The sequence below is a fragment of the Plectropomus leopardus genome, chromosome 12, assembly GCF_026936395.1.
Source record: "Plectropomus leopardus strain MGB_pleo_1.0 chromosome 12, ASM2693639v1, whole genome shotgun sequence".
In the NCBI taxonomy this organism is placed as follows: Eukaryota; Metazoa; Chordata; class Actinopteri; order Perciformes; family Serranidae; genus Plectropomus; species Plectropomus leopardus.
This window is the reverse complement of record NC_142187.1, coordinates 24,918,280-24,942,602: the sequence shown is the minus strand read 5'-3', so window position 1 is coordinate 24,942,602 and position 24,323 is coordinate 24,918,280. Positions and strand designations below refer to the sequence as shown.

Genomic DNA, 24,323 nt, shown 5'->3' with positions numbered 1-24,323 from the left:
AGAAAGCAATTTAGCTAGTTAGTAAGCCTGTAAAGGCCAGTTAGCATCACAATTTCTGTTAGTGAGCACAGTATCAAATTCAAATAAGCTTTAAGGGCATAATATTTTTGCCAAAGCTACATTTGTGTTATTAGTTGTGCTGCATTTTTATTATCTGGAGGTTAGCTTGTGTGCTATGTCAAATGTTTTGTTTACTGTGTTTTACTATGATATTAATAATAATGCCGTTTAAAGGGTGTTATGTTGCTATTAAATTAGTTTGCAGAAAGCAGTAGTTTCTTCAAATTTGCCAAAATGTTAATGTCCAGAGGGGCCAAGGTAAAGCAAACAGCAAACCAAAAAGCACACTTGTCCAATTTGGGTAGAGAGAAATAAAAAAAAAAAAACTCCAGAGGAGGATAGTGTGCACAAAAGTTGTTCTGTTGCCCGTGAGTGTGGTGTCAGCCAGTCCCAGTCCCTGCGGCCCTCACCGTGCACTGTGCAGGCCTGACGGGAAACTGACTGCAGCTCAGGACATGGCCTCGTTTGTTCACGGTCCCCCCTCTCTGAAAAGAGTTATGCTGTCTGTTTTGAATGGACAGCGTTTTTCTTTGTGTGCTCGATCAAAACAGAGGGCAAAGTTAGTCAGCAAGTTGCATAGCTTCTGCATTCTGATTCTTCAAGCCTCTTTTGTATGAAGTTTAGCACAATGTTTTACACTGTGTTTGACCTGAATGGCATGCTGGAGGTAGGAACGCTTTTTTCCAAACTACAAAATAGAAAGGGGTAGAATGTAATTTTGCTATGATATATTACTCATTCATGTTTCTGCTGTAGAACTAAAGTAAAAATGATCACATGGGGTTAAAAAACTCAGCTATAATACACAAAATGACAGAGTGCAGTGTTGCTGAAATATTTATATGCTTTTATCTGATCTATTTCCTAACCACAAGGTATTTGCCTGCGAATCCCTGGCACTTTTGATATTACCTGAAGGCAAATGGTATATAGATTTATACAAGTTATTTACAACAACAGCCAAGCCATTCCTCTGGAAACTAGGCTGCAGATCAAAGGATTGTTTTGATCTCTACTTAGCATATTTGTTTAACCTAGCCAGTGATTCTGAAAAGTGCACAAGCTTTTCGGTGATATGCAGAGCACCCTTTATCCGTCTTTTTCTTCTGTTAGCTCTGGATTTAAGTACTTTCTGTATTTAGGAGACAACTGGATTTGCCAGCTTTTGAAATTTAGTTGCCCACTGCTAGCAGTCTTGGCACTCAGAAATAGATAACTAGGTATGTTCCACTGCTAATCCTGATCGGCCTTGTAATAGTATTTGCGGACTGTACAGCACTCAATTAGGGCATAATGTGCTATTTTTATTTCCTTTAAGTTGGATTAAATGTGGAAACATGTTTGTGTTTTTTTTTTTCATTTTCCATCTACTGTTTACCGTGTGGGTACTTTGCAAAGTATTGTTTTATACTGTTTCAATCAGTACCACTCTCTCCACACAGGATTGCAAAATGTCATGAGGAAAACAATGTCCAAACGCTCTCTAAAAAAGGTGCCAGGGCAATCAGGAAAATTTCTGGAATGCTTAAGAGAATGCATATGCACACAATGCCCTAATTCTCTCTTACTTTGGGTTTGGGAAAGATGAGCCCAGGTTTATTGAGAGCCAAAAAAGGGGGCAGATGGCTCACAAGAGGGATAAACCTGGGAAGTCATGCTGTAAATGTGTTTTACAGAAAACAATGAAAGGAGCGGACAAAGCGATTGTGGCAAAGTCCTTTGGAAAATGGAAAAGCAGCTCTCTAAGGTCCAGGACCATGGAGAAGCCGGATGAGCCGTCCGAGGAGAGTAAGGAGGAGAGCCTTTCCAACTGCACCTGTGAAGTCCCCCAACTCGGCAAGAAACCAGTTGGTAAAAGTACCTTATTTTCTTATTTCAAATCCATTCATACTGCTGTGTCTCTCGGCTTATTTTTTCTTGTGGCAATTTTAATTATTACTGTGGTGACTTTTTCTTTTTTTTTTCATTTGACTCTCTGGCCTGCCATATCCGGTGAACAAACAAACCACATTGTTGGGCAGGAGAATTCCTTTTGAGGCAAAGTGTGTCTCCGATGATACAGTGTTGCCAGAAAAAGACAAAGCAAAAAATAGCAAACACAAAAACAGTCACAGGTGCATGGGAAAAAGAGAGAACCGAGTGAATGGTCACTGCGGTCCCCAGGAGGTCTTTCAGTGTTAGCCAGTGCGGTGGGTGGACTTCTGACAAGGACGTTGGTTAGCAGCCAGGTGGAGTGTGTAACTGAGAATGCCTCTGTTTATTCTTTTCACATGCTAATGTGGCTCCTATGTGACTTTAATGCGGCAAAACTTTTTCTTGGAGTTAACATTTTTGTTGTTTCAATACCTGCTCTTGTATCACAGTAGTGGGCTGATTCAAAGGCACCGCGCTCTTTCATATAGGCTTGGGAGCGTGCCAGGGATAGAGATATATTAACTGTGCTGTATGTAAAGAACGATTTTACACTGGTGGAATATTTTCAGTGCAAACAGGTACAAATTTGGCTTTTAAAAACACGAACGAGACACGAACGAGTCATTTCTGTTAAATCATAATTATGAGACTTTTTTTTTTAAAAAACATTTTGACATCACTGTGGATTCCTGGAGGAGGCAGTTCTGGTGGTTCAGTGTTTATGTGGCGATGGGTATGTAAAAAAAGCAATGTTTTCTAACAAAAAAATGTTTTTCATCCACTTTTTATGATAAAATTATTCCATATAGGATTTGCTTCTTATCTTATTTGCAACCTAATATGCTCCTTATAGTGTAAAATGTGAACTATAGTATCTTATAGCTTCATATCCTTCCAAAAAAACTGAAATTAGGCTTCTAACACTCTGTAATGAAAGACTACATGAGGGCCCAAGTCCTGAGCAAATGCACCCCTATGTGGACAAAGTAAGAACAGTGGGGTATTTGGATGAAACAGACCATGCAGCCCTTACAGGCGCAATTGTTTCTCTTTCCCACAATGCTATCTAACTTGTTAGTGTAATAGGCTATCAATATTGCAGTAAATATGCTCCAAAATCTATCTTTCATTAGTTCGTGAGCCAGCCTAATGTCTAATCCAGGAGCACAAAAGAGCAATATGGCCTCACACTATGGGTCTTTCCATACCTTGTAGTATACGATCTGTAAATAGCTTAAAAGGCATTGCATCTGCCATCTGCACTTCTAGGAACTCTTCTGCATAACCATTAAAACAAGCTGTCTCAGAGGACATCATTCGTATTTCAGCCTCAACCCTGAATTACTGTGTGTTCATTATAATTATAAGGGAGGAGTGTTGCCAGGCTAGCCTGCAGAATGCCAGGTGCACACTTCCATAATCTACCATTTTAAACAACTCAGAGCATTAACAACAGTATCTACATGCTATTCAGCCATTAGTTCACTTTGGCTTTCATGCTCAAACTCACATCAGTCATCCGAGCATTTTGTTTCGCCGCAACAGACATACAGGAAGAAAGTGCAATACTTTGTAGTGTTCCATTTTCCTAAGCCTGCTTAGGTTATGTGACTGAGCCATGCCGCTGTGTGAAATTTTATCCCGATACTGGCACTGTATCCTTGTGAGGGAGTCTTGTAAAATAGGTTTACTTAGCGCCTTTGCTGGCATTTTCCGAAGATAGCAAATGCACAAACACTGTCCATGATCGGATTAACTGTTCAACAAAATGATGTAACTCTTTGTCTTTCTTGTGTGGCATAGGTTTCTCTGCTTAAGTTCAGTGGTCATCCGGAAGAGAATAGAAACATTTGAAAATCCAGTCACATCATTATAATCCATATATTATAAATGTAATAGATGACAGCCCTGGTTAGTCATCCTTTGTCACATAAATGTGCCATGTGACTACCCCAGAGTGAATCACTCATGCACTAAATTCACAAGATTTTCCAGATACTGTCTCAAACTGCACCAAGACGATCCTTAATTAACACAAGTCCTAATTTGTAAGGCATTTAATTTTGAACTTAGCCCGATGTTCCTCTCCAGTGTTGAGGCACAGGATTTAAATTGCATGTGATAAGTGTGAAAGATTTTTTTAAGCATCCATATACAGTATAAAGTACGCTATGCCAAGTACACAGAGAACATGAATTTGCACCTGAGGACATATAGCTATACATCCAGAGTCACAAGGTGTGTCCAGACAAAATGTTAATTACACAATTTATGACAGGAATCAGTTGAAATATCTCCACGGATCTCGCTTATTTACATTTTAATTACTACTATTACTTATTCTTATTTTTTGGATGTGACCATAGCAAGCCCAATTCCTCCCCTACACTAGAAAGGAGCAAAATGACTGTTTTCCACTGGAGGTTTAGATGCTTGTTTATCACTTTTAAATACCATCATCTTTGCTGAAATCCCCTCTCAAAAGAACCTTTCACTTGCTGGAATAAATTCAAATTAAAATTTAAATCCCTCTTTGCATTTCTTCAGCCTTTTTTAAAATAGCTGCCTCCTTTTAGAAAGCTGTTTATGTAGTGATCTGTTCATAATCCAGTTTGTTTCTCAACAGCGAAAAACACAGAAATCGTATTATCACTATCTTGGAGAGATGATGCGAGAAATCAGGAAGTATAAATGTCTGGATCTGTGGAAGTTTTCAAAGTTGTAAAGCTGAAGAATATGGCAAAAGCCTTTTCAATAAAGTACTCTGTAACACTGCAATTTGACTTGCAAATATGCAGAAATATAAAAGTACATTGTGCAGATAACTCAAAAACATTTCACCAACCTTTCGCAAAGCTGGTGTACAGATAGACAATGTGTGCTCATTCAACAAATACACAATATTTTGGCATGTTTCAGCCAATGAAGACAGTATTTCTCGTATGCTGCAGATAGATGGCTCATCAGAAACGCTGATGTGTTTGACATGCAGCTACCGAAGTGAAAATCAGAAGATTAACCCCTGGCACAAGTCATGCAGATCTCTGTACAGCTCTTTGAAGTCTTAGGAGGTGCTCACCTTCGAATATACTGAGTGAAACAATATCTAATCAGAAATGTAACAAATATAAACAAAAAAGCAGACATTTACATGCAATGCCTTTTGATAACAATCCATTTCAGATGTAAAATGACGCAGAAGAGGCCATAGGGAAATTTAATTTGCTCAAGCTAGATTGGATTTATTGTTTGGAAACAAATTATAATTGTGTCTCCAGAAAGTTAACCAAGATCTAAACAAAAGGAAATCAATGACCCACCCCCATTAATCACTCAAAGCCAGCTACTTGTGCTGAAGAAACTAACTTCATAATCAATTTCTTTGTTTTGCTCAAAGGACATTTGCATTTTAGTTCATGTCAGCAAGCTTCCTGTGTCTGGTGCAATCAAAAATTGCAAGCCATCCACATTAATGGAGTTTTTTTCTATTTATTCAAGTGCATATCTCTGAATACTCAAGATGATTTTAGCTTATTATGCAAACTACCCTACAAATATTTTAAAGACGGGGGGGAAAAAATCCTTTTGAGTGGCAGATTTAACTTTTCTGATGCTTCTCATGCTTCTAGTGTCATACTAAAACATGCTTTCTGTATGCTACATCCTCTAAACATGTTTTTTTTTTTTTAGTTTTAATGGCTAACCACCAATATCTGCGCCTTAGGATCTTGCAACTGAGCACCCACGGGACTTCTGAGACCAGACAGAAATGCCTCCTGTTAGTTGTGTCTAGACATACTATTACGGCCACCAAGGTCATTATCAAAGCACGCATTATACACACCTGTTACCATTGTTTAGATGCTCGTTTTTGGCTGAACATCCAAGCTCTTATCTGGCCATTTGTAGGCGTGTCTGCTTCATTGTCTGCCCGCCTGAGTAGAAAAGATGGGCAGGGACCCCTAGAGACGCCCAGATCTGGACCTAACCTCTCAATGACACAACACAATGAGACCACGGCCTATGAACTACAAAAGCCAGACATTGACTGACCGGTCATGCATTGATTCCTTAGATGTAAGCAATCAGATGCTCTTAATGTGAGGGCAGCGCATGTAAGGAACCAGCAGCGACCACTTATGACCAATGCTGTTAGTTACTGTTTTTCAACATGCAGTAGTGTGGATTATTATGAAATTTAACCATTTTAATCAACATTTTTCTCGATATATATTTGTAATTATTAGTTAATGTTTATTTCTGTGCATGCAAAAGCTTTAATTGTGATTTTTTCATAAGGAAGGTTTACGTTTGGCCAGTTAGTCACAATCAAATGCTCTAATTTGATGGCAGTAAATGTAGACAACAAGTAGAGAAGTACACTCTAAAATCTGATAAGTTGATTTTACTTGAACAGATCTAGGAAATGGATTGCCTTGAAAAATGTAAGTATAACTATTAGTCTTAGTCTATTGTTTACATTATATCTAATTGTTATATATTTATGTATTAATTAAATATCCTAAATTTTAATTTAAACTTAACAATTAGGTACAGTATCAAGTAACTTGTCAGATTTTATCATGAGTAGTTGAAAGTTCCACGTTGTTTTAGTTGAATTTTTTATTCCCATCAATCTTAAACTTAAATCGAGATTTTTCTGGCACAAAAGTTGAAGTTTGGCCACAGATGCCATCTGATGGCAGTAGGGAACAACTAGTGACCACTAATATCTGATGGTTTTAATAGGTATGGTAAATAATTTTGACCTACATTATGTAGGTACTTGTGAAAGATAACAATGTTAATCAACTATTTTTTGGAACCACACAGATATACCAATTGGAAGAAATCTTTATTATCATGCACTTAATATACTACTTAGAACTAAGGACTGACTGGGTCAGTTAAACATGCAGTAATATGGTTAATTATGAAATGTAACCAAGTTAATTTGTTTTTCTTGATCCACCTGATTTAGAGAATTGCAACATGCAGTAATATGGATAATTATTACATTTAATTACGTCAATCAATATTTTTCTGGATAAACGTGGTTTTAGGGATTACCAGTGAACATTCACTTTCATGCATGCCATGATTAACTTCAATTGTGATTATTACTCCACAAAAGTTTAAGTCTGATCACTAGTCATTGATCTTTGGTCAGTTAGTTGTATAGAACAAGTAGAGAATACTAATGGTTTGTGTTTTGACTAGATCATTGAAACATACAGTAGTATAGATTATTATGATCTTTTGAGGGCAGTAAATGTAGAGAATAAGTGACAACAAGTAACTGAGACCTGCAAATGTATAGATACTTGTGAAAGATTACCCATTTTAATCAACCATGTTTCTGGATTGGTTTTTAGGAATGACCAGTGATTGTTTATTTCCATGCATGCAATATGAGATTTAATTGGGATTTTCACACCATAAAAGTTTGGTCATTTGTCACCGATTTTTGGCCATTTAGTCACAATCAGATGCTTTTATGTGAGGGGTAGTTCTGATAAGGTAAATAATTCAGACCTGCAATTATGACAGACAACCATTTTAATCAACTATTTTTCTATATCCACCTGGATTTACCAGCTGCAATTGGACTTTCTCTACCATGCATGCGTCACATGGCCTCAATTCGAAGTTTTACACCACTAAAGTCTATGTTTGTTCACCTGTCACATCTAGTACAAGGTATCTTTGGCTACCTAGTTATTTTATTAGTTTTTGAGTGCTACCCAAGTATGTTATACCCCATGAGAGGAAGATTTAGTGAGTTTGGACAAAAAACTCAAACATAACAGAACCCTAGTTCCAAAAGGCATCAGTTGAAGGCAGAGATAGAAGACATCCTATATTTGTCCATAAAACATTTGAAATGTTATTGAAGTGTCTTCAAAGGACACCGAATAAACATATTGTAAGGTTGCCCACGGTCACACACACAAATCGCCCCAAAGGGGATTGCTGGGAAGTAATCTAATCATTTCTTTTAACTGAGACACAGTGACATGCAGTGTAGATAATGATCCCCATGAAAAATGTACTGTATTTTCAAAAGAATATTCCCTGTCTGTTGACATTAACATAAAGATAGTTCTACATCCTGGAGCCATATCAACAACACGTACTTATGTTGGTTCCTCATATTTGCATATGCAAATATTTTTTTAAAATTTTAATTTGGTCCTTTTATGTGACTTTGTGTGATGAACAAGCGGCATCAAGTGGTTGCACAATGAGGGTTCAGCACCACCAAGAAGAAGCATTTGTGTCATTTTAGACCAAGCTTAAAGCATTATAGCTGAAATTAACCACAGTTTAATATAGATTTTTACACATCTATCATATTCAATGGCACAGTGTGAATATGCATTGTTGTTTGGGTGTACGGGCTGCCATGCGAAATTAGTCGCTTTGCTTTGTTGAAATTACGGGGCGGGGTGTTGAGTGAGGGGGTTTGTTGAAGTTATACTGCTGACATTTTGATCCCGGCAGTGCATTAGAAGAATTCAGTTAAACATATTTGTGTAGGTTTCACAGGAGGAAGGTATAGTGCTCGAAACAACAGGGTGTCGTGACCCTTCACTTTGCTTACATAATTTGCAGCAGAATGCAAAAAGCTTTTAGACACAGATGTGACCCATTGTAATACCTTTCTAAATGCAATCAAACACTTTCTACAAATATGAGCAGGACTTTTTAAATGTGAACCCTTGTTTGACATGTAATTTTGTCCAACCCACTCCTCTTTCATTTCTCCATCAGCTCTCTCCAGTTATGCCCACATTTTCAGTTGATGAAATAGCTTGACAAAACACTAGTTTGTGTTCCATGCCTGCTTTGAATGAGGTCTTTTTTTTCAAACAGATGTTGGGGCCAAAAGAAAATGTAACATTTTGTAATGGCAGTGCAGTGTAGTCCTCAATATGTTCCTCTCTCACAATTTATCAAGATTGCTTTACATGAGTTGATTCTTGTTGTGTTTTCCTCCTGATGTCTGATTCTGGACATGAAATAATCATCCCTAGGACAAGCCAGATTGTCTGCATCAGCAAACAAAGAGCATGTTATTTGATAAGATGCTTAGATAGATGATTCTTTACTTTCATATGTCCGCACAATTACGAGGCACAAATGGTGAAAAGAGGGGGAAACCGAGGCACTCTCTTTGTATGTCTCTTTCACAGTGTACCATGAATTGGCTCTTGAAGACAGTTAGAAATTAGACTTTCAAATGAGGCATTAAACAAGGTGATGATCAACTGCCAAACCTTAAGTAATGATATTCTCCGTCCTCAAGTCCCCAGCCTTGCATAACCAAATGCACAAATCACAGAAAAAAGAACTGAAAATACATTATTATTACATATTGTGTTCACACGTCAGTCCCCGGGGACCGGGGGGACATCACCGACAGATAAGCATGTTTGGGTGGCCCCAACCATCAGCTGGGGAAGGGGTGCGCTTGGATCTTGAGGGGGGCCCCCTCATGGGTATCACTTATTTTAAATCCTGAGCCACACCATCTCACCCCCCCTCCTCTTTTGCCCCCCTCGCCCCAGGCTCCACCCAGAAGTGTGGTTGCCTTTGTCATTGTAATCTGGCCCTGTTTGCTAAACGCTTCCACTGTTTACTCTCTGCTATGGGGGCTTGTATGAACAGGAGTCAGCAGGACGCAGGGTGACATCACTTTGGCTGGGGGGGTGTTTGAAAAGCTGCATTTGTGATTTCTCGGGGCCCCTTTCTTCTTTTATTCTTCCCTGTCTCTATCCAGGCCTGTCGAACGCATGAGCTAACTCAGGAGGCTAACATGGCCTACAGGGAGGAATTACACCTAATTACTTGAATAACTGCGAGGCAGCAGCCTTCCGTAGTCGCCGAAAATCATTTCCAGGTCTCTGCCTTTTACTGATAGCCAGACTTCTTGTCACAGAAAAAGCCCGGACAAAGCTTTTACATTCAAATGGTCCAGGAGAAATGAAACAGACTGACAGGTACAAACATTAAAAAGGGGGGAAATCAAATTAACAGACAAGGATTTCATATCATCTATTTTTGTTGTTGCCGTAGCGATAAAGTCGCAGACATTGAAACTGGTCTGTTGAGCCATTGTTATCATCCCTGGCCATCTGCTGCTGAGGAGTGACATTCCCTCTCATTTGCATGATGAGTGATGTATGAGGAGCTTGGGAGGGCATATGCCCTGGTCTTATGACAAAGCAAGAGAAAGTTTTTTTTTAAACACATAGAATAAGGATTGATATATATGAATAAGGCTGGAAGAAGAAGGAGCTAAAAAAAAAGAGGGAATAAATCACCTGTGAGTGTATCTGTGTGTACACGTGTGTATTTGCCTGCATTTATGTTGCAATCTTCGCTAAGCGCACACAAATCTGTGGTGTGTGCGTGTGTCTGTGCGAGTGTACGCGCGCATGAGTAGAGGCTAGTGCGCGCATCTGCCTTCTTGTGTGCCTGTTTGTGTGTTTTGCGGATGTGGGAGTAGAGAGAGGAGGGGGGTTGGTGGCTGTTGATGTGCAAATGTGCATCATGTTGAAGGGCTGTGAATGGGGAGGTGTGACGTAAAAAGGGACCCGAACGCAGGTGCTTATCTCGAGGCTGTCAAAGGCACAGTATGTCATATTCCTGGGGACTACCTTTCAAAGCCACAGCACCAGCTCAGCTATCAAGAGACTGGGAGAAAATCAAACTTTTTGGATCACAGCACTAGGTTGGTGTCAAAGTTCTTTTTATAATAATATACTGTCAGTTTGGTCAGCATTTATCATCACTGATACTCTGTGTCGCATACGTGAAGCCTTTTAGCTCGTGCTGTTAGATGCTGTCATGTGTTAGAAACTTAGATTTACACTGAGATCCACTCTGTTGCTAAACTTGCGGATTTCACACGATTGTGTGAAATAGTGCTGCATTTCGACTGTGTCAGGGAACGTTCAGAAAATAATGCACTGGTGATTGTTTGCTTGATAAATAACAGTGTTCTTAAAGTCTTTGCTGGAAAGCGAGCGCAGCTTCTGTCCAGGTTTCAGACAGTTTGAGGAGAGATTAAATGGCTCAAACTGTTTTTTGAGAGCCATGACCTATTTTTGATCATACAGATAGCATGAGATACTGTCTATCTAGATTAAATTCACAGCATTTGTGTGGAGTATAAGCTTGTCTTAGAGGAGCACATGTTCGTATTGTGTGCAGAGACAAAGCATTGTCAGGTTGCCTGTGGCTTTGACAGTGACAGCTGTACATACAAGACCACTGAGCCTAATGCACTTAAACATTGACTCTGTGTTCCAGTAACATATTTGAACAGTCATTCAAGTATTTTATTGCGTCCTGTTCTGGCTTTCTGTTATTTCTCACTCTAAGTCCGATAAAGTTTGAAAACTACATGCTAATGTTGAAATAGTGTGAAAGTAAAATTCTCTATAAATCAGCTTTTGTGTCACACTTTGTCTTAGATTTGTCCCAGCTCATCAAACATTTAATCCTGCTCTGATTTGCTGTATTATTTAAAATGTAACTTTGGTAAAGTTTAATGTGCTAATGCTAAATGTAGTGTGATAGTAACACAGCCTATCAGGGAACTTTTGTTATACGTTGGCAAGTTTTAACAAATTCAGAGGGGCAAAAGCACTCGACAGTCTCCAGAGCAACTATTGATTTAGGAAGACGGATGCTGGTAAGAAAAGTTCATCATTTACTAGTAACGTGCGGCACACTAATGGCTCAGGATCTGCTTTATGACCTAACTTTAACTCTGTCGTTGTGAAACAAAAGTATGATTTTTATTTTATTTTATTAAAACGAGAGCAAACTTTAGGCCTAAATTGAACTTATAGTCCTGATATCATCACAACTTCAGTGTCTTTTCAGATTTAGTTTTTATTCTTTTGAACAGCAGAAAATGAATAATATAGTCTACGAGTGAAATTATGCACGTAAACCAACTATATCTGCAAATCTATCAAATCTATCGCCATGTCTTTCAGAGACATTATACTCCGTGACTGAGGTGTTAAATCATTTTTAGGTTTGGAGAATTTCACCGGAAAATTTGGAAAATTTTCAGTGCTGAAATAAATTGAAACGCCGGTTGTCACTCTGCCTGTTAGCCTCCATTTAATCACAACTCTCATCAGCTTATTCCAGTCAGCTCGGATCTCTCAACAAACAAGAAAAGAGCAACAAAAGACTTTAGATAAAGCAGCGTTGTGTAACAGTGTCACATCTCGATAATCCTTTGAAAAAAGTTTGGCGAGTTGTTCAAAGGTGATAAGAAGAAGACAGGACCTGTGAGCGAGGTTATAAAGTTGCACCTCTACTCTTTTGTTTTAATTACAAAAGCAGCACAGGCTACAGCAGGGCTGTGTGGTACAGCAGTGATAAGTAAGAGGCATTATTCCTCTGTGCTCCCCGCCCTCAGCTTCAAAGCTCAGGGATGTTAGTTGCTACACAACACATAAATGTAACCTCTGCTCGCCTCCAGGAACTGTCCAAGGTACCTGAGACAAAACTGAATCCACAAACTAACTCACATAGCTGCAATGCACACACAACTTCTGCGATAAAAAAAATATATATTTGTCTGTTTACATTAATCTTGACAAGAAATAAAAACATAAAGCCACTCAGGCTTTTGATTTCTCATTTTTTTAAATTATAAGTCAATTGCCGTCGGCTGCACACAATGTAAACGTCAAAATCGCATGAAAAAGCTCAGCATACATGTCAGCCTGTTATATATTGTGTTACCTGTTTTTTTTTTTTACCCTACTCAAACTTCAGTTAGTTAATCCAGGAAAATGAATTATGTGGATTTAATTCAACAAGGTCTCAGAAATGATCCATCTGCTGTTGAGCAGCTGGTGAAAGGATAAATGTAATTAATTACTTAACTTTTGAACAGAAAAACACATTGCTGTTTGTGTTTCCTACTGGTAAAAATGTAAAGCAACAGTGTGATATATACCTTACAAATTATTTTTTTTCTCACTCTTCAGATCTTAGAAATATGTTTAATTTTAAAACGTCTTTCCAAGTATCCTAAAATATTGTTTAAAATTAGTAACGTGTAAATATACAATATATATATATTCAGAAATTAGTTGCAAATGAAATATGTCACTTTAAAATATTATTAGTAATATTGCATAAATTTAATTTGAGCCTGTAATAAATTCAATGTCATAATATATAATTAAGTGTGTAGAATTGGAGATAAGGGCAATCCTCATTACATAAATGATATAGGCTTACACTGTAATTTTAATTACCATTTTCTGGTTGTTCCTTTAGAAGTGATCCTGTGCAGACACTCAAAAACTAAACAATTAATAATTATTACAGAAATTATTTGAAAATTGTAATAAAATATTCGTTTTGTCATATTTTCCAGCTTGGTTCGACTTTGCAGCAAAGTGATCTAAAAATGTTAACAAGGTTCCAAGAGGTTGGATTTTCCTAAAAAGATTAAAACACACACACACACACACACACACACACACACACACACACACACACCAAAAAAAAAAAAAAAACATTTTTAGTGAATCTTTATAATTGCTTGACAGGGCAAGACTATGAAATGTTCCCAATTAATATTACATGGGATTTTATTCCGCCTTTCTTGTTTTAAAAATATATTTCAGAATTTACCTTGATTGTAATGTACCTCATTGGCTGTGGTTTTGTTTGTTGGCCTAACTATAAAGGATCTGCTTATACCCTTGTGGGTTGGGAAGAATTAGGATTTATGAATTTATTTCCTCTGTTGTATTGTTTAAACAGCTTTGGTTTAGTTTTGATCCCTTCCTCTTGCCTTTGAGGCTGTTCCACGGTGTCAGCTGTTGACTGATAGTAAGAGAACTGCCTCACAGTGTGAATGAAAGAAAACTAGCGGTTGGTAAACACTGATAAGGGATAAATAGAAAGCGGTCAGGCAGAGATAGTTCTGTGGGAGCCCAGATTGTGTGCGGTCTGTTAAAATGAGATTCTGAGCCTGTCCTTTTTATTCTTCCTCCCCTCCCCTCCCCTGTGCGGCGTTTGTCTGGAAAATCTCCAGTGACCCGGCTCGGCAGTCCCAGGCTGCAGTATTCTCTTTTTGTATTTGTTTTGTTTTCTAACAAGGGTCAAGTTGGCCAATAGACACGTCCCTGATGCTTATAGACAGCTGTCATGACTTCAAGTACTTACAATAGTTACATTTTACATAAATTCAATGTTTTTGCACCAACAAGCACTACAGCATTTGTTAAATAGATTAATATGTGCACCAGTTTTTATGTGCATTTATTTAACCTATCATTAGATAATTTATTTCCAAAATGCTATAAGATTTATCTATTTATTTTTAATCTGGAGCACTTCCTTTCTTATATCACCCATCACATATGTGCTCAGAGTATCATTTTCCAGTCAAAGCTACGTGTGTATATCACCATGCTATATTAATTACAGTCACATAATTACACATTTACACTCTCTTCACCACAGACCCTGAGGAATATAAATCTCATTCCTCAATTAGAATCACTCCAAATGACGTTTTATTCAATTCTTTTTTTAGGAGCAGGCTGTCCTATCCAGAAATCATTGATTTTTTTTTTTTTCTGGGGTGAATCTATCTTTTATGTGATTAAAAAGACCTTCAGAGGTCTTACCTTGAGGATCACCATGTGGTGTATTTACACAGAAAATAATTCAGCCCATTGTAGCCCAGCAGCTAATGAGATTGGTTGTTAAGTGAATGACACAAAGGCTACAAAAAAAAAAAAAAAGCTTAGCGTTTCGGGTGAATATCACTGTGTCCCTGCACACACACACACACACACACACCATCCAAACACACTCTCTCAGCAGCGAGACTCTGGACTACCCTGTACCCCACCTCGATATCCTTCTGCTCCGTCTCCTCCCCGATGTCACCATGAGATGCAAAACAAAGGCTAAAAGGGGCATGGTAAGTCGAGCTCGCGCATTCTGCCCTGTCGGACATGTTAACATGGGTGCATTTTAGATGCAGGAGACAAGTGATGCTGTTTGTGTGAGGATGTGCTGTGCTGTGTACGCCTCAGGCTCAGATAAGTAGATTCATTGAAGGGTCAGTGACAGTGATGCTGTTTTATGTGACTCAGAAATGATTTTCTTGACCATTCTTAACTTCTGAATTCCTGCTAAAAACTTTTCTCTCTGTGAGCCACTTGCACTTGAACTTTATGTTTTAAAAGTAATTTTTGTGCGTGTGTGTGTATTTGTTAATAGTGCGGGTTACTCAGACGTACTTTATTGTTGTTAATCCTTGAGTTAGTGTCTTCCAAGGATTTATTTTAAGAAGGCATAATAGAGGAAGGCATGACAGCATGAGAGAGGGTCTTGTTAAGCACCCAGACTCAGTTTGTATCGATTGCTGAGCTGTTTAGACACTCACTCAAAAGTGAATTGATGTTGTCTCGACACAAACGCTGTGCACCTTCCCGTAAACTCCTCTCTTTTGATCTCTGAATAGCAGCACCAGTAGTAATAACACAAACATTTAAGTGCATTAGCTTATCATGCTCCACTGTCAGGCTGGAAACTGGGTTAAAGTCCATCGCGTATATTAAACCCTGGACTTAAGTCAAATTTACATTTTGTTAAAGATTACTCCTTTTATTGATGCATATAATCATATTCATGGACCATCTGCTGATTTGGCAAGCATGGATCAAACTCACAAAACAGCCCTGCTAACCTTTTAAGTACAAAATAGTCTGGCTTAACTCTGCTAGCCCAGAAGTGTGTGTATGTGTGTGAGAGATTGTATGGATATTGGATAATACTTAATTTAGATCCTCCAGGCTGCTCATGCCATATTTTATTTTATCATGATCGCTTTTGGTGGCAGACCAGCGCTCATGTTTGAACAACTGAGCAAATAATGTTTGTCTGACAATAAGCAAAGCGAAATCTTTGTATGGCATGAGGAATCTGATTAAACTCTTGACCACAGCGTTACAGCGCTGAGTTTATATCCGTCGCCATGGTTACGCGGATTTTCACAGTGCAGCATTGCACACTTCCACCTGGTTGTGAACAGCCATACGGGCCTCACCTCTTGCAGTGTAATAAAACGCTGCTTAAGGCTTTTTTCTTCTTCTTCTTCTTGTTATTCTGATGAACTGATTTAGTCGTGAACTATCTCCCAGTGTGTGTTTCACAGAAATAGGAATTCACCATCGGGCATCCTTACTGCATGAAATACTTATGTTCGACTCATTCCAAACAAAGCTTACGCAGATTGAGAATTCATATGCCAGAGGTAAATCCGAGTTAACACGGATTTATACTGGCATGAGTTAAAGGACTAGAGTTTGTAATCCAGGTGGCCAAGGGATTTTACCATACAGTGGCAAAAATCACTTAAAACTCCCCCAACATCCTAAGCCACTGAGCTCAGTAAGCAGACAGATTGTTCAGAATTGATGACAGCACAACTATATCAGAGCTGGACTCTGTGTTTGTGTGTGTGTGTGTGTGTGTGTGTGTTTGTGTGTGCGCCGGGTGTGTTTGTGTGTGCGCATATGCGAACATGTTTGCTTCCTATATATAGTCAATTAGTACTAAATGGGCTCTTTAGAATAAGACCTTGACAGATTGGTATTATTTTGCTTCAACAGGGTAGGGGAGGTGTATTGGGAATACTGCCTTCTATCTGCATAAACATCAGTAGCCTGGATGAAAAGACCTCTGACTGATTAGCAAAGTGATCAAAGTGAAATAGTCAATGTTTAAAATCGCTTGATATTCGATACATTAAAGATACTGGAAGAAAGACAAAAAAGTGCGTCTCCTATATGTGTGTGTGTGTGTGAACGCGCGCACCCGTGTGCACATGTGTGTGGAGGACAGAGGAGCAGAGATAGAGTGGAGTTGTTTAATGACAGGAACAGCTGACTCATTTAGAGAGAGCAGTGAAAGGTAATTAACCCTGGGAAAACTACAGCTGCCATGCGAGCTGTTCACTTCAGCGCAATCTGATTAGGAATCACTGCTCGAGTCCCTGACTCCTTTCAGACACTGTGTGTTCGAGGTAAACTTTTCCCTTTGCCCCGGAGAGCCCCGGAGCACTGGAGACCTGCCTTTTGTGACGGGGGGATTAGCTGGAACGGTTACTACGTTTCTCCAAATTGCAGACCACCTGGTAGCATTCATGCAACCTCCTCCATGAAAGGGCCTCCTTGGGCAGGAACAATGAGCGGGATTACTCTGCTCATTGTTACACCAGGGCTGGAACTTCTTTTTCCCCAAACACCTGTCCCCAAATTAGACAGGTTTGAAAAAAACATGTTCATGACAGAATTCAAAGATTCAAACTAACATGAGAGTGGTTTGGCGGACTGGAGACTTGCCAATGGTCGGATTGTCTGCCACTCCATTTATTATGCTATTGATGCATAGTGTAGTGCAAGAAGATACTAATTTTATTTGTCTCAATATTTTTGGTGTTCTTAATTGGATTGAAATTCACAAATAAAATAGCATATCATCTAGGCCCCTTTCATACGATAAGGGAACTCAAAGCACCAGAAATTTGGTCAAAAACAGAAATTGGCTCTTTGATGTCAGAAGAAACAATCTGGACTTGGTGCCTTTGTGTGGTCCGGCTCCAGATGAACTCAATTTAGAGGGAAGGCTTTGGGATGACTTTGGAAAGCGATTACAAGATTCATAAATCACCTCGGCAAAGGTGTCACCATCTGACTCTTTTATGGGACTCTTGCTAACTCTGTCCAATAACAAGTTTCCCCTGTAGTTATGCCATCATAACAAATCATTGAAGCGATAGCGGCTAGCCAGGCTCCTAATTGTCTGTTAAGAATTCTCTGAGCTGTGTTCTTTTATTGAAGCATCTCTGTCTTGGAGAAGTGATAAGATGCCAATACGCTCCTCTATAAAAGTACTCTTTGGCAAAAGGCACAAACACTTTGCTTGGCCGTCAGGGTAGCTGTGAGGCTGTTATATCTGAAATCGCAGTTGACTTCAAGATTTTTGACTGTGTCTGCATGAATCCAGAAACCTCTATCAGAAGGAGGAATGCTCAGAAATTGCCGGCAGAATAATTTTCTTTTACAGCATTTTTTTTTCTGTTTTATTTGAAAGGGCACATAAGCACAACTAGAAGTCTATTTTTTTATTTTTTGGCTAAAATTTACATTATACAAAATAAACTTGATATTTAAATCATTCGAGGACTGTTTAATTTTCTTATATACAAAGCAAATTTTCCAGTGTTGATTAACTGACAATTTCACTATGTAGGTGATAAAATAAAAAGATTTTATGCCAAATTTTAGACATAAATCAGACGTCCTAGACCTCTTTTGTCCCCTCCCCCCTCTCCTAAAATATATCTCAGCCATTATTCTAATGTCCAGCTGGTATTTAGGCACACAGGGCTTCTGATGGCTCCCTGGCCACCTCACAAAAAAGACAAAAAAAGAAAAGTTGTTTATCTAAATACTCTCTAAACAGAAGTTGATTTTAATCTCTGAGCAGAGCTTAATTTACTCACCACGAATCCCATTTGCATCTCAATGAAAAATGGCAAAAGCAATCGCCTGCTTTCTGTACACAATTCTACCTGCTTTCCACAGAATAGGTGTGAGCGCGAGCAGGTACGCTCCTGCCAGCTCACCTTTTCGCTTCATCTACACTTTGCGCGGAGAAGCCGCCAAACACAAACGTCCCATAGGGTAAATATAAATTATGATCAGTTCGCTATATCCTCAGACGTTCATTACAAGGAAATATGAAAGTAAAAAGGTGCTATCTCCTTGCCGTTTGCTCTTTATTATACATAAACAGAAAACACTTAGCATGTAAAATTAATGTGAAAATTATTCCCGGGGTAAACTATAAACACAGAAGTTACCCCGCACATTTACCCTTTTTTTCTCCTTCCCCTAGATCAGAGTGTAATTGCCAGTAATCAGGTCTGTTTGCTGCTGATAAAACCACTCTGAATGCGAGGAACCCTCTTTGTGTGATGACTCAATTATGCCAGAAGTGGCTCATCAAACCTGGCCCATCAGCTGCTTTAATAAATAAGGAGGAAAACTTGCTGCAGGCGCATTATAATTCCATTCATTCCATAATTAAATCCATTCCAGTTTTAACCCTTCACTCAGTGTGCTTCTGGAAGAGGAAACAAAAACAAGGAGCGAGAGAGAGAAGAGGGGGGGTGATACACACCAGACAGTGACCTTGCACAGAGCACCCATGCGTTCCCTATAATTCAAAATGATACTGTTGAAGAAAGGTTAAGAGAAAAAGGCTCATGGAGAAAAGGATGGGAATCAGTTAAGACGTGGCTCCTGTTTTTGTTTTTTTTATGTATGCATTGTTTCCACACAGACAGTAATTATATTAAAAGAGTAATCTAATCATAACAGTTGGTTGGTTGAGTGTGCAGCACTGACATTTTGAAATCTTATTTTGTGTAATCTCATTTGCCTCTATCATCTCGCCTGTACCCCCCCCTCCTATCTAAAGGAAATGTAAATAATGTAATTAATTTTATGGTCTCCAGAATCTTACTTTGCGACTCCGGGCCTGCTTTATTGGTTTCAAGATGAGGTATCAGCACAGTTTTTTTTTTTTTTTTTTTTACTCACATCACAATAATGTCTGTGTTAATTACATGAGAGCGTCCCAAGTGCGCGGATAAGCTGGGAACAAGGGGACACAAAGACTCAAGGTCAGTGATGAATATCCACAGCAGCTGCACGGCATTAATAAGGCATTATATGAAAATAATAATAATAGCATCACTTACAAACAAAATGCGAGAGAGAGTGTAATGTCAGGAGCGCCCGGGTGTTTTTACAGATATTTCCTCTCCACCATCTCAGCTTGGATCCAGCCTTTCTGATAATGGTGCGAGGCAATGGTTATTCATGATTGCTGGACTGGGAAGGTCCCTCTCTTTTTCTACCCCCAGTCGCAGCCCATTCTCTTCCTCTGTGGTGGGAATGCTAGCAGATGGGGTTAGGGGGGAATGGGCTGGGCTCAAGGACAGCTAGCAGCCAGATTAACACATAGAAAATCTCATAGACCCTCAGCATCAGGCTGCCTCCTTTCCCCCTGAGAAATCTGCCCTAGACGCAGAGAAACAGTCCTCTGAGAAGCATTATTTGTGTTGGACTTGAGGAGGGGCTGGGGTTGGGGGGGGGTGCATAAATATGATTCAGCAGATGACGAACCAGCTCAAATAGTAGTGAGTCTTTTTTCATATGCTAATGAAACTGAGTGAATAACCCTCCCTCACCCCCTCCCACCCGCTCCTTTTTTCCCCCCGCTTTGTTTTTCCGGGGAAGCGCTCTGTGAGCTATAATTAAGAAGATGGTTTTTTTTTGTTTGTTTTTTTTTTTTTTCAAAGCTAACAGAAATAAATAATTCCATAATAAGATCTGTGAAGTGAAGAGGCTTAATGTACTCATTGTGTTCATCCTTGTTTTCCCTCTTGGATGTTTTGTATTAATTAGAAGCAAGCAATTTGATCTCTGTCAAGCAATCAATTTGCAACGTGTTCCTCATTCCATGTGAGGTATTAATGTGCTCTTTCCACCTTTTTTTCTGACTGCATGTTCACATCCATGTCTTTAGGTTATGAAAATGTAACAACATATCATTGATGTTAAGAAACAAAAGTTGCAGACATTCATACGTGTTTTTTTTTCTGTTATAGATAATGAATTACACGATCACCTCCTGAGAGATAACAAGCGTGAAAGCATTACCCAGGGTGGACAGTGCGGATCTGGCATCTTATCCTACAGAGCGCTCGGAAAACTACAATCAAAGGTAAATAATCGCACGCACACGGAGCTTAAATGCTGCACGCGCAAAGTAGAAACAACTTCAGTTGGGGACAAAAAGTCTCTAAACGGTTGTGTAACAGTGTTTTGAATAAGTAGCATGCTAAGTGGTGGAGTGTCACTGCTCCTTTGACCACAGTCATCACAAACTGTGCTATTTTTTTTTTTTTTTACTTATGCAGCGATGTGGGTGGCAGCCTGATAATATACTCTTTTAAAAGGTATTGCTGAGTCTGCTTTTTCTTACGTGATGGTTGATAGGTGATAGTCAGGTTTTCTCAGCTGAATATGTACCTGATAAACCTCCTTTGAAACCATATTAGAACGTTCAGAGAGATTTTCTACAACATCTTAAGGTTCAAAGGAAAATATCATTTTAACTATGAATTTAAAACTATATAGAAATACATGGAAATCAATGGAAAACATTAAACACCTGGAGTGACATCAGTTTTCATGTGCTGCCTTCAGATGCCTTTCACAAGCATCTAAACCTCTGACTTCTTAGAAAGGTGGTTTGATTTCTTTTGAAAACATGGGAAAAAGGCAACCAGCAACTTGGCCAAAAAATGACCTGCATATTGCAAAAAAAAAAAGCCTTTGTAAAAGGTGAGGAGAAAATGAGCTGAAAATGAGCTCGGGGTGATTTTTATCAAACATTATCAAAGTCTACCTGGGGAAAAATGTCCAGAAAATATAAATCTAAATATATATTTAAAATTATGTTGCAGAAAATAACATTTTTTAAAAAAAATTATATTTATGCTCTCTCTCTCTTTTTATAAGCATTTTCTTAAAGTCATTTTTTTCATTTGCTTTTGTTTTGATTTCTTTTTCTTTTTTGCTTATTTTCAGGTAATTTTCTTGCAGCTTTTCACAAATGTCTTGCTATTTTTTTGCCTAATCCTTGTTAAATAGCTCAAAGTCTTCTCCTCATGCTTTTGAAAGAAATCAAGCCAATTTACTCATGTTTCAAAGGGTTAAATGTACAGTAAGGTACAACATCGATGTAGGGGGACTGGATTTGTACCTGATTAAACTTCTTCTGAAACTATATTAGAATATTTAAAGAGATTTGCAACAAGGTCTTTAGGTTTTAGTCTACCAGCATTTTAACTATAAATTTCAAACAGAAATGAATGGAAATCAATGGAAAACACATAAAACATATAATAACATAGGTCTAGACTTTGGTGGGGAGTGGGGGGGCGCTGGGGACATGTCCCCTTCAGAAGAACATGTGCACAAAATTAAAGATGTTTACACTGTACACTGATGCAGAAGTGTGCACATATTGATGCAGAAAAATTTACCAAAATGCAGGAAATGAAGTGTTTGATGTCTCGGCTGGATTTGCACCTGGTAAAAGTTCCTGTCAAACCATATTACTACATTTAAAAAGATTTGCTATAAGGTCTTTAGGTTTACAGGACTGTAACAGTTTTTAAACTATGAATTTCGAACTAATAGCAATGAATAGAAATCTATGGAAAGCGCATTAACCATTCAGTATGACATAACATGGGTTAAATTTCCAAGGGGATGCAGGGGACATGTCCCCTTTTATTTTTAAAACGTGCAAAATTAAAGATATTTACAACATAAACTGATGCAAAAAGGCACAAATTGGTGAATAAAATTCACCAGAATACAGGAAATGTGGTTACTGTATAAATGTCCTTTCCAATGATGAGATAAAAATCTACGCCCATAAGATAAAAGACTATGTTTTAGCAAATGCTCAGCAGCGATGTATAATAAACATGTTGTAAAGTAAAACACACTAAAACGCTGCTATCAATCTGCAAATAATAACCCCAGCTGTTTCTTAACAACAATTTCCGTGAGTAGTTGGCAATTACAATTTAATACCAGAGTACACAACAGAAAAAAACAAATCTAAATGGAAACACACACTGCTTTAAAGACAACACGAAAAGTATAATACTCTTACTGAGTTTCTGCAGAAAAAGAGTATTTTTCACTAAGTTATTATTAGGGGTAGAAATCACCAGAGGCCCCTTAACACAATATTATCACGATAATTCAGTCATGATACAATATTATTGCGATTTTAGACATGTTGTGATCTGCTGAGTGTTGTGCTGTGTGTTTTTAGCATTTTCAGCTGCAAATGATGTCTCCAAAGGAACATTTTATCAACATCTGTCTTTATCTAACAAGATCAAGTTTTCAGCTGGTTTATCTCACTTCTTTTATTTTATCACAGAAAATTGTATTCAGTGAACTGTCAAATCAATTGATTTTATTATTTTAGTAGGCTACCAAAACTTGAATCCGTATTTGAACTTTTAATAATTTAAAAATAAAAACATCAATACCTGGTGTCTGTGTATTGATACAATATTGCCATGCAAAAATATTGCAATACTATGCTGTATCAAGTTTCCCTCTACCCCCTGTTATTCAGTAAGTAAATTAATTGTTTTTTTCATTCCTCTGGTTACACTTTACTTTGACTTCTACATTTTCAACATTATTGGTAGAACATAGATATTTACTAAATTTCATTATTATTGTTGTATGCGTATACAGGGGTGGTTCAAGTGTTTATTAATATACAGTGTTTGTCAACAGTTCTATAAAAAGAAATTTTATATTATTATAACAGAATATTGTCATTATTATCTGTTTATCCACTAGTTTACACTTATGGGTGCCCAAAGGAGGAGTTACAATTGTTGACAAATACACAAATAAACCCTTATATGTGCTTATGACTACATTATAATGTGTTATAAACCATTCATTAAATCTGTGCTGCTTATAAAAGCTATATGGGGGATTAAAGCAAAGTGTAATTATTTTACTTTCTATATATCCAAATTCTTTTTTCATTTATCTTCAGCATAAATCACTCAGCAGCATAAATCACAAAGAACCGTTGCTCAATAATAATGAAATGGTAAGTTATATACAGCCTTCAGACAGATTGTGTAGGGGATGTCAAATAAAAGCTCCTATTTGACCCTGAATGTATCTATTTGTTCTGCTTTTGTAAACACTTGGCGTCACATGTTTGTCCATTTTGTTGCCATGCCAGGACTACCTGTTAGTACGCCACCAGAGCATCGACGGAGGCCTTCCTTGTTCTCCTGTTACTTGTCACTTCCTGTTATGTGAATTAAATATACAGTAGCCTCTGCTTTGTCCAAATCTGCAGCTTGGTTTTGTCATAATTATGTCAGAGAGGCACATGTGACGCACTTTGAAAGCATCGGCAACAAAAGAAAGGTTGCTCGTCAGACTTATATAATGTGTGACACTGGATAGGCAGCATGCGGTAAAAAAAATAGGTTGAGGTATAGTGAGGCGTACAAAGCAGCGGTATTGTGTTTCATTGCTTGGACTGACTATAAACCACTCATTATTAGGTGATTTTTTTATGATACTATCCTTAATTAATTCAGAGAAATAAAGCGATACATAAAAGAAAAACAATCTGTGTTG

General features: G+C 38.2%; 1 protein-coding gene across 3 annotated transcripts in view; it reads left to right on the top strand.

Annotated features, from left to right (window-relative positions):
* The first annotated feature begins 576 nt into the window (after positions 1-576).
* st18 (ST18 C2H2C-type zinc finger transcription factor) overlaps positions 577-24,323 on the top strand; it is a 47,002-nt gene continuing 23,255 nt past the window's right edge. For 2 of the 3 annotated variants that reach the window (XM_088085606.1, XM_088085605.1), the window contains exons 1-3: positions 577-727; positions 1,737-1,911; positions 20,723-20,838. In XM_088085606.1, coding sequence (XP_087941732.1) covers positions 674-727; positions 1,737-1,911; positions 20,723-20,838 — 345 coding nt within the window. In that variant the 5' untranslated portion in view covers positions 577-673. Of the gene's footprint in view, positions 728-1,736; positions 1,912-14,829; positions 14,957-20,722; positions 20,839-24,323 lie in introns of those variants that run through there. The other variant, XM_042497089.2, reaches the window with a different exon arrangement.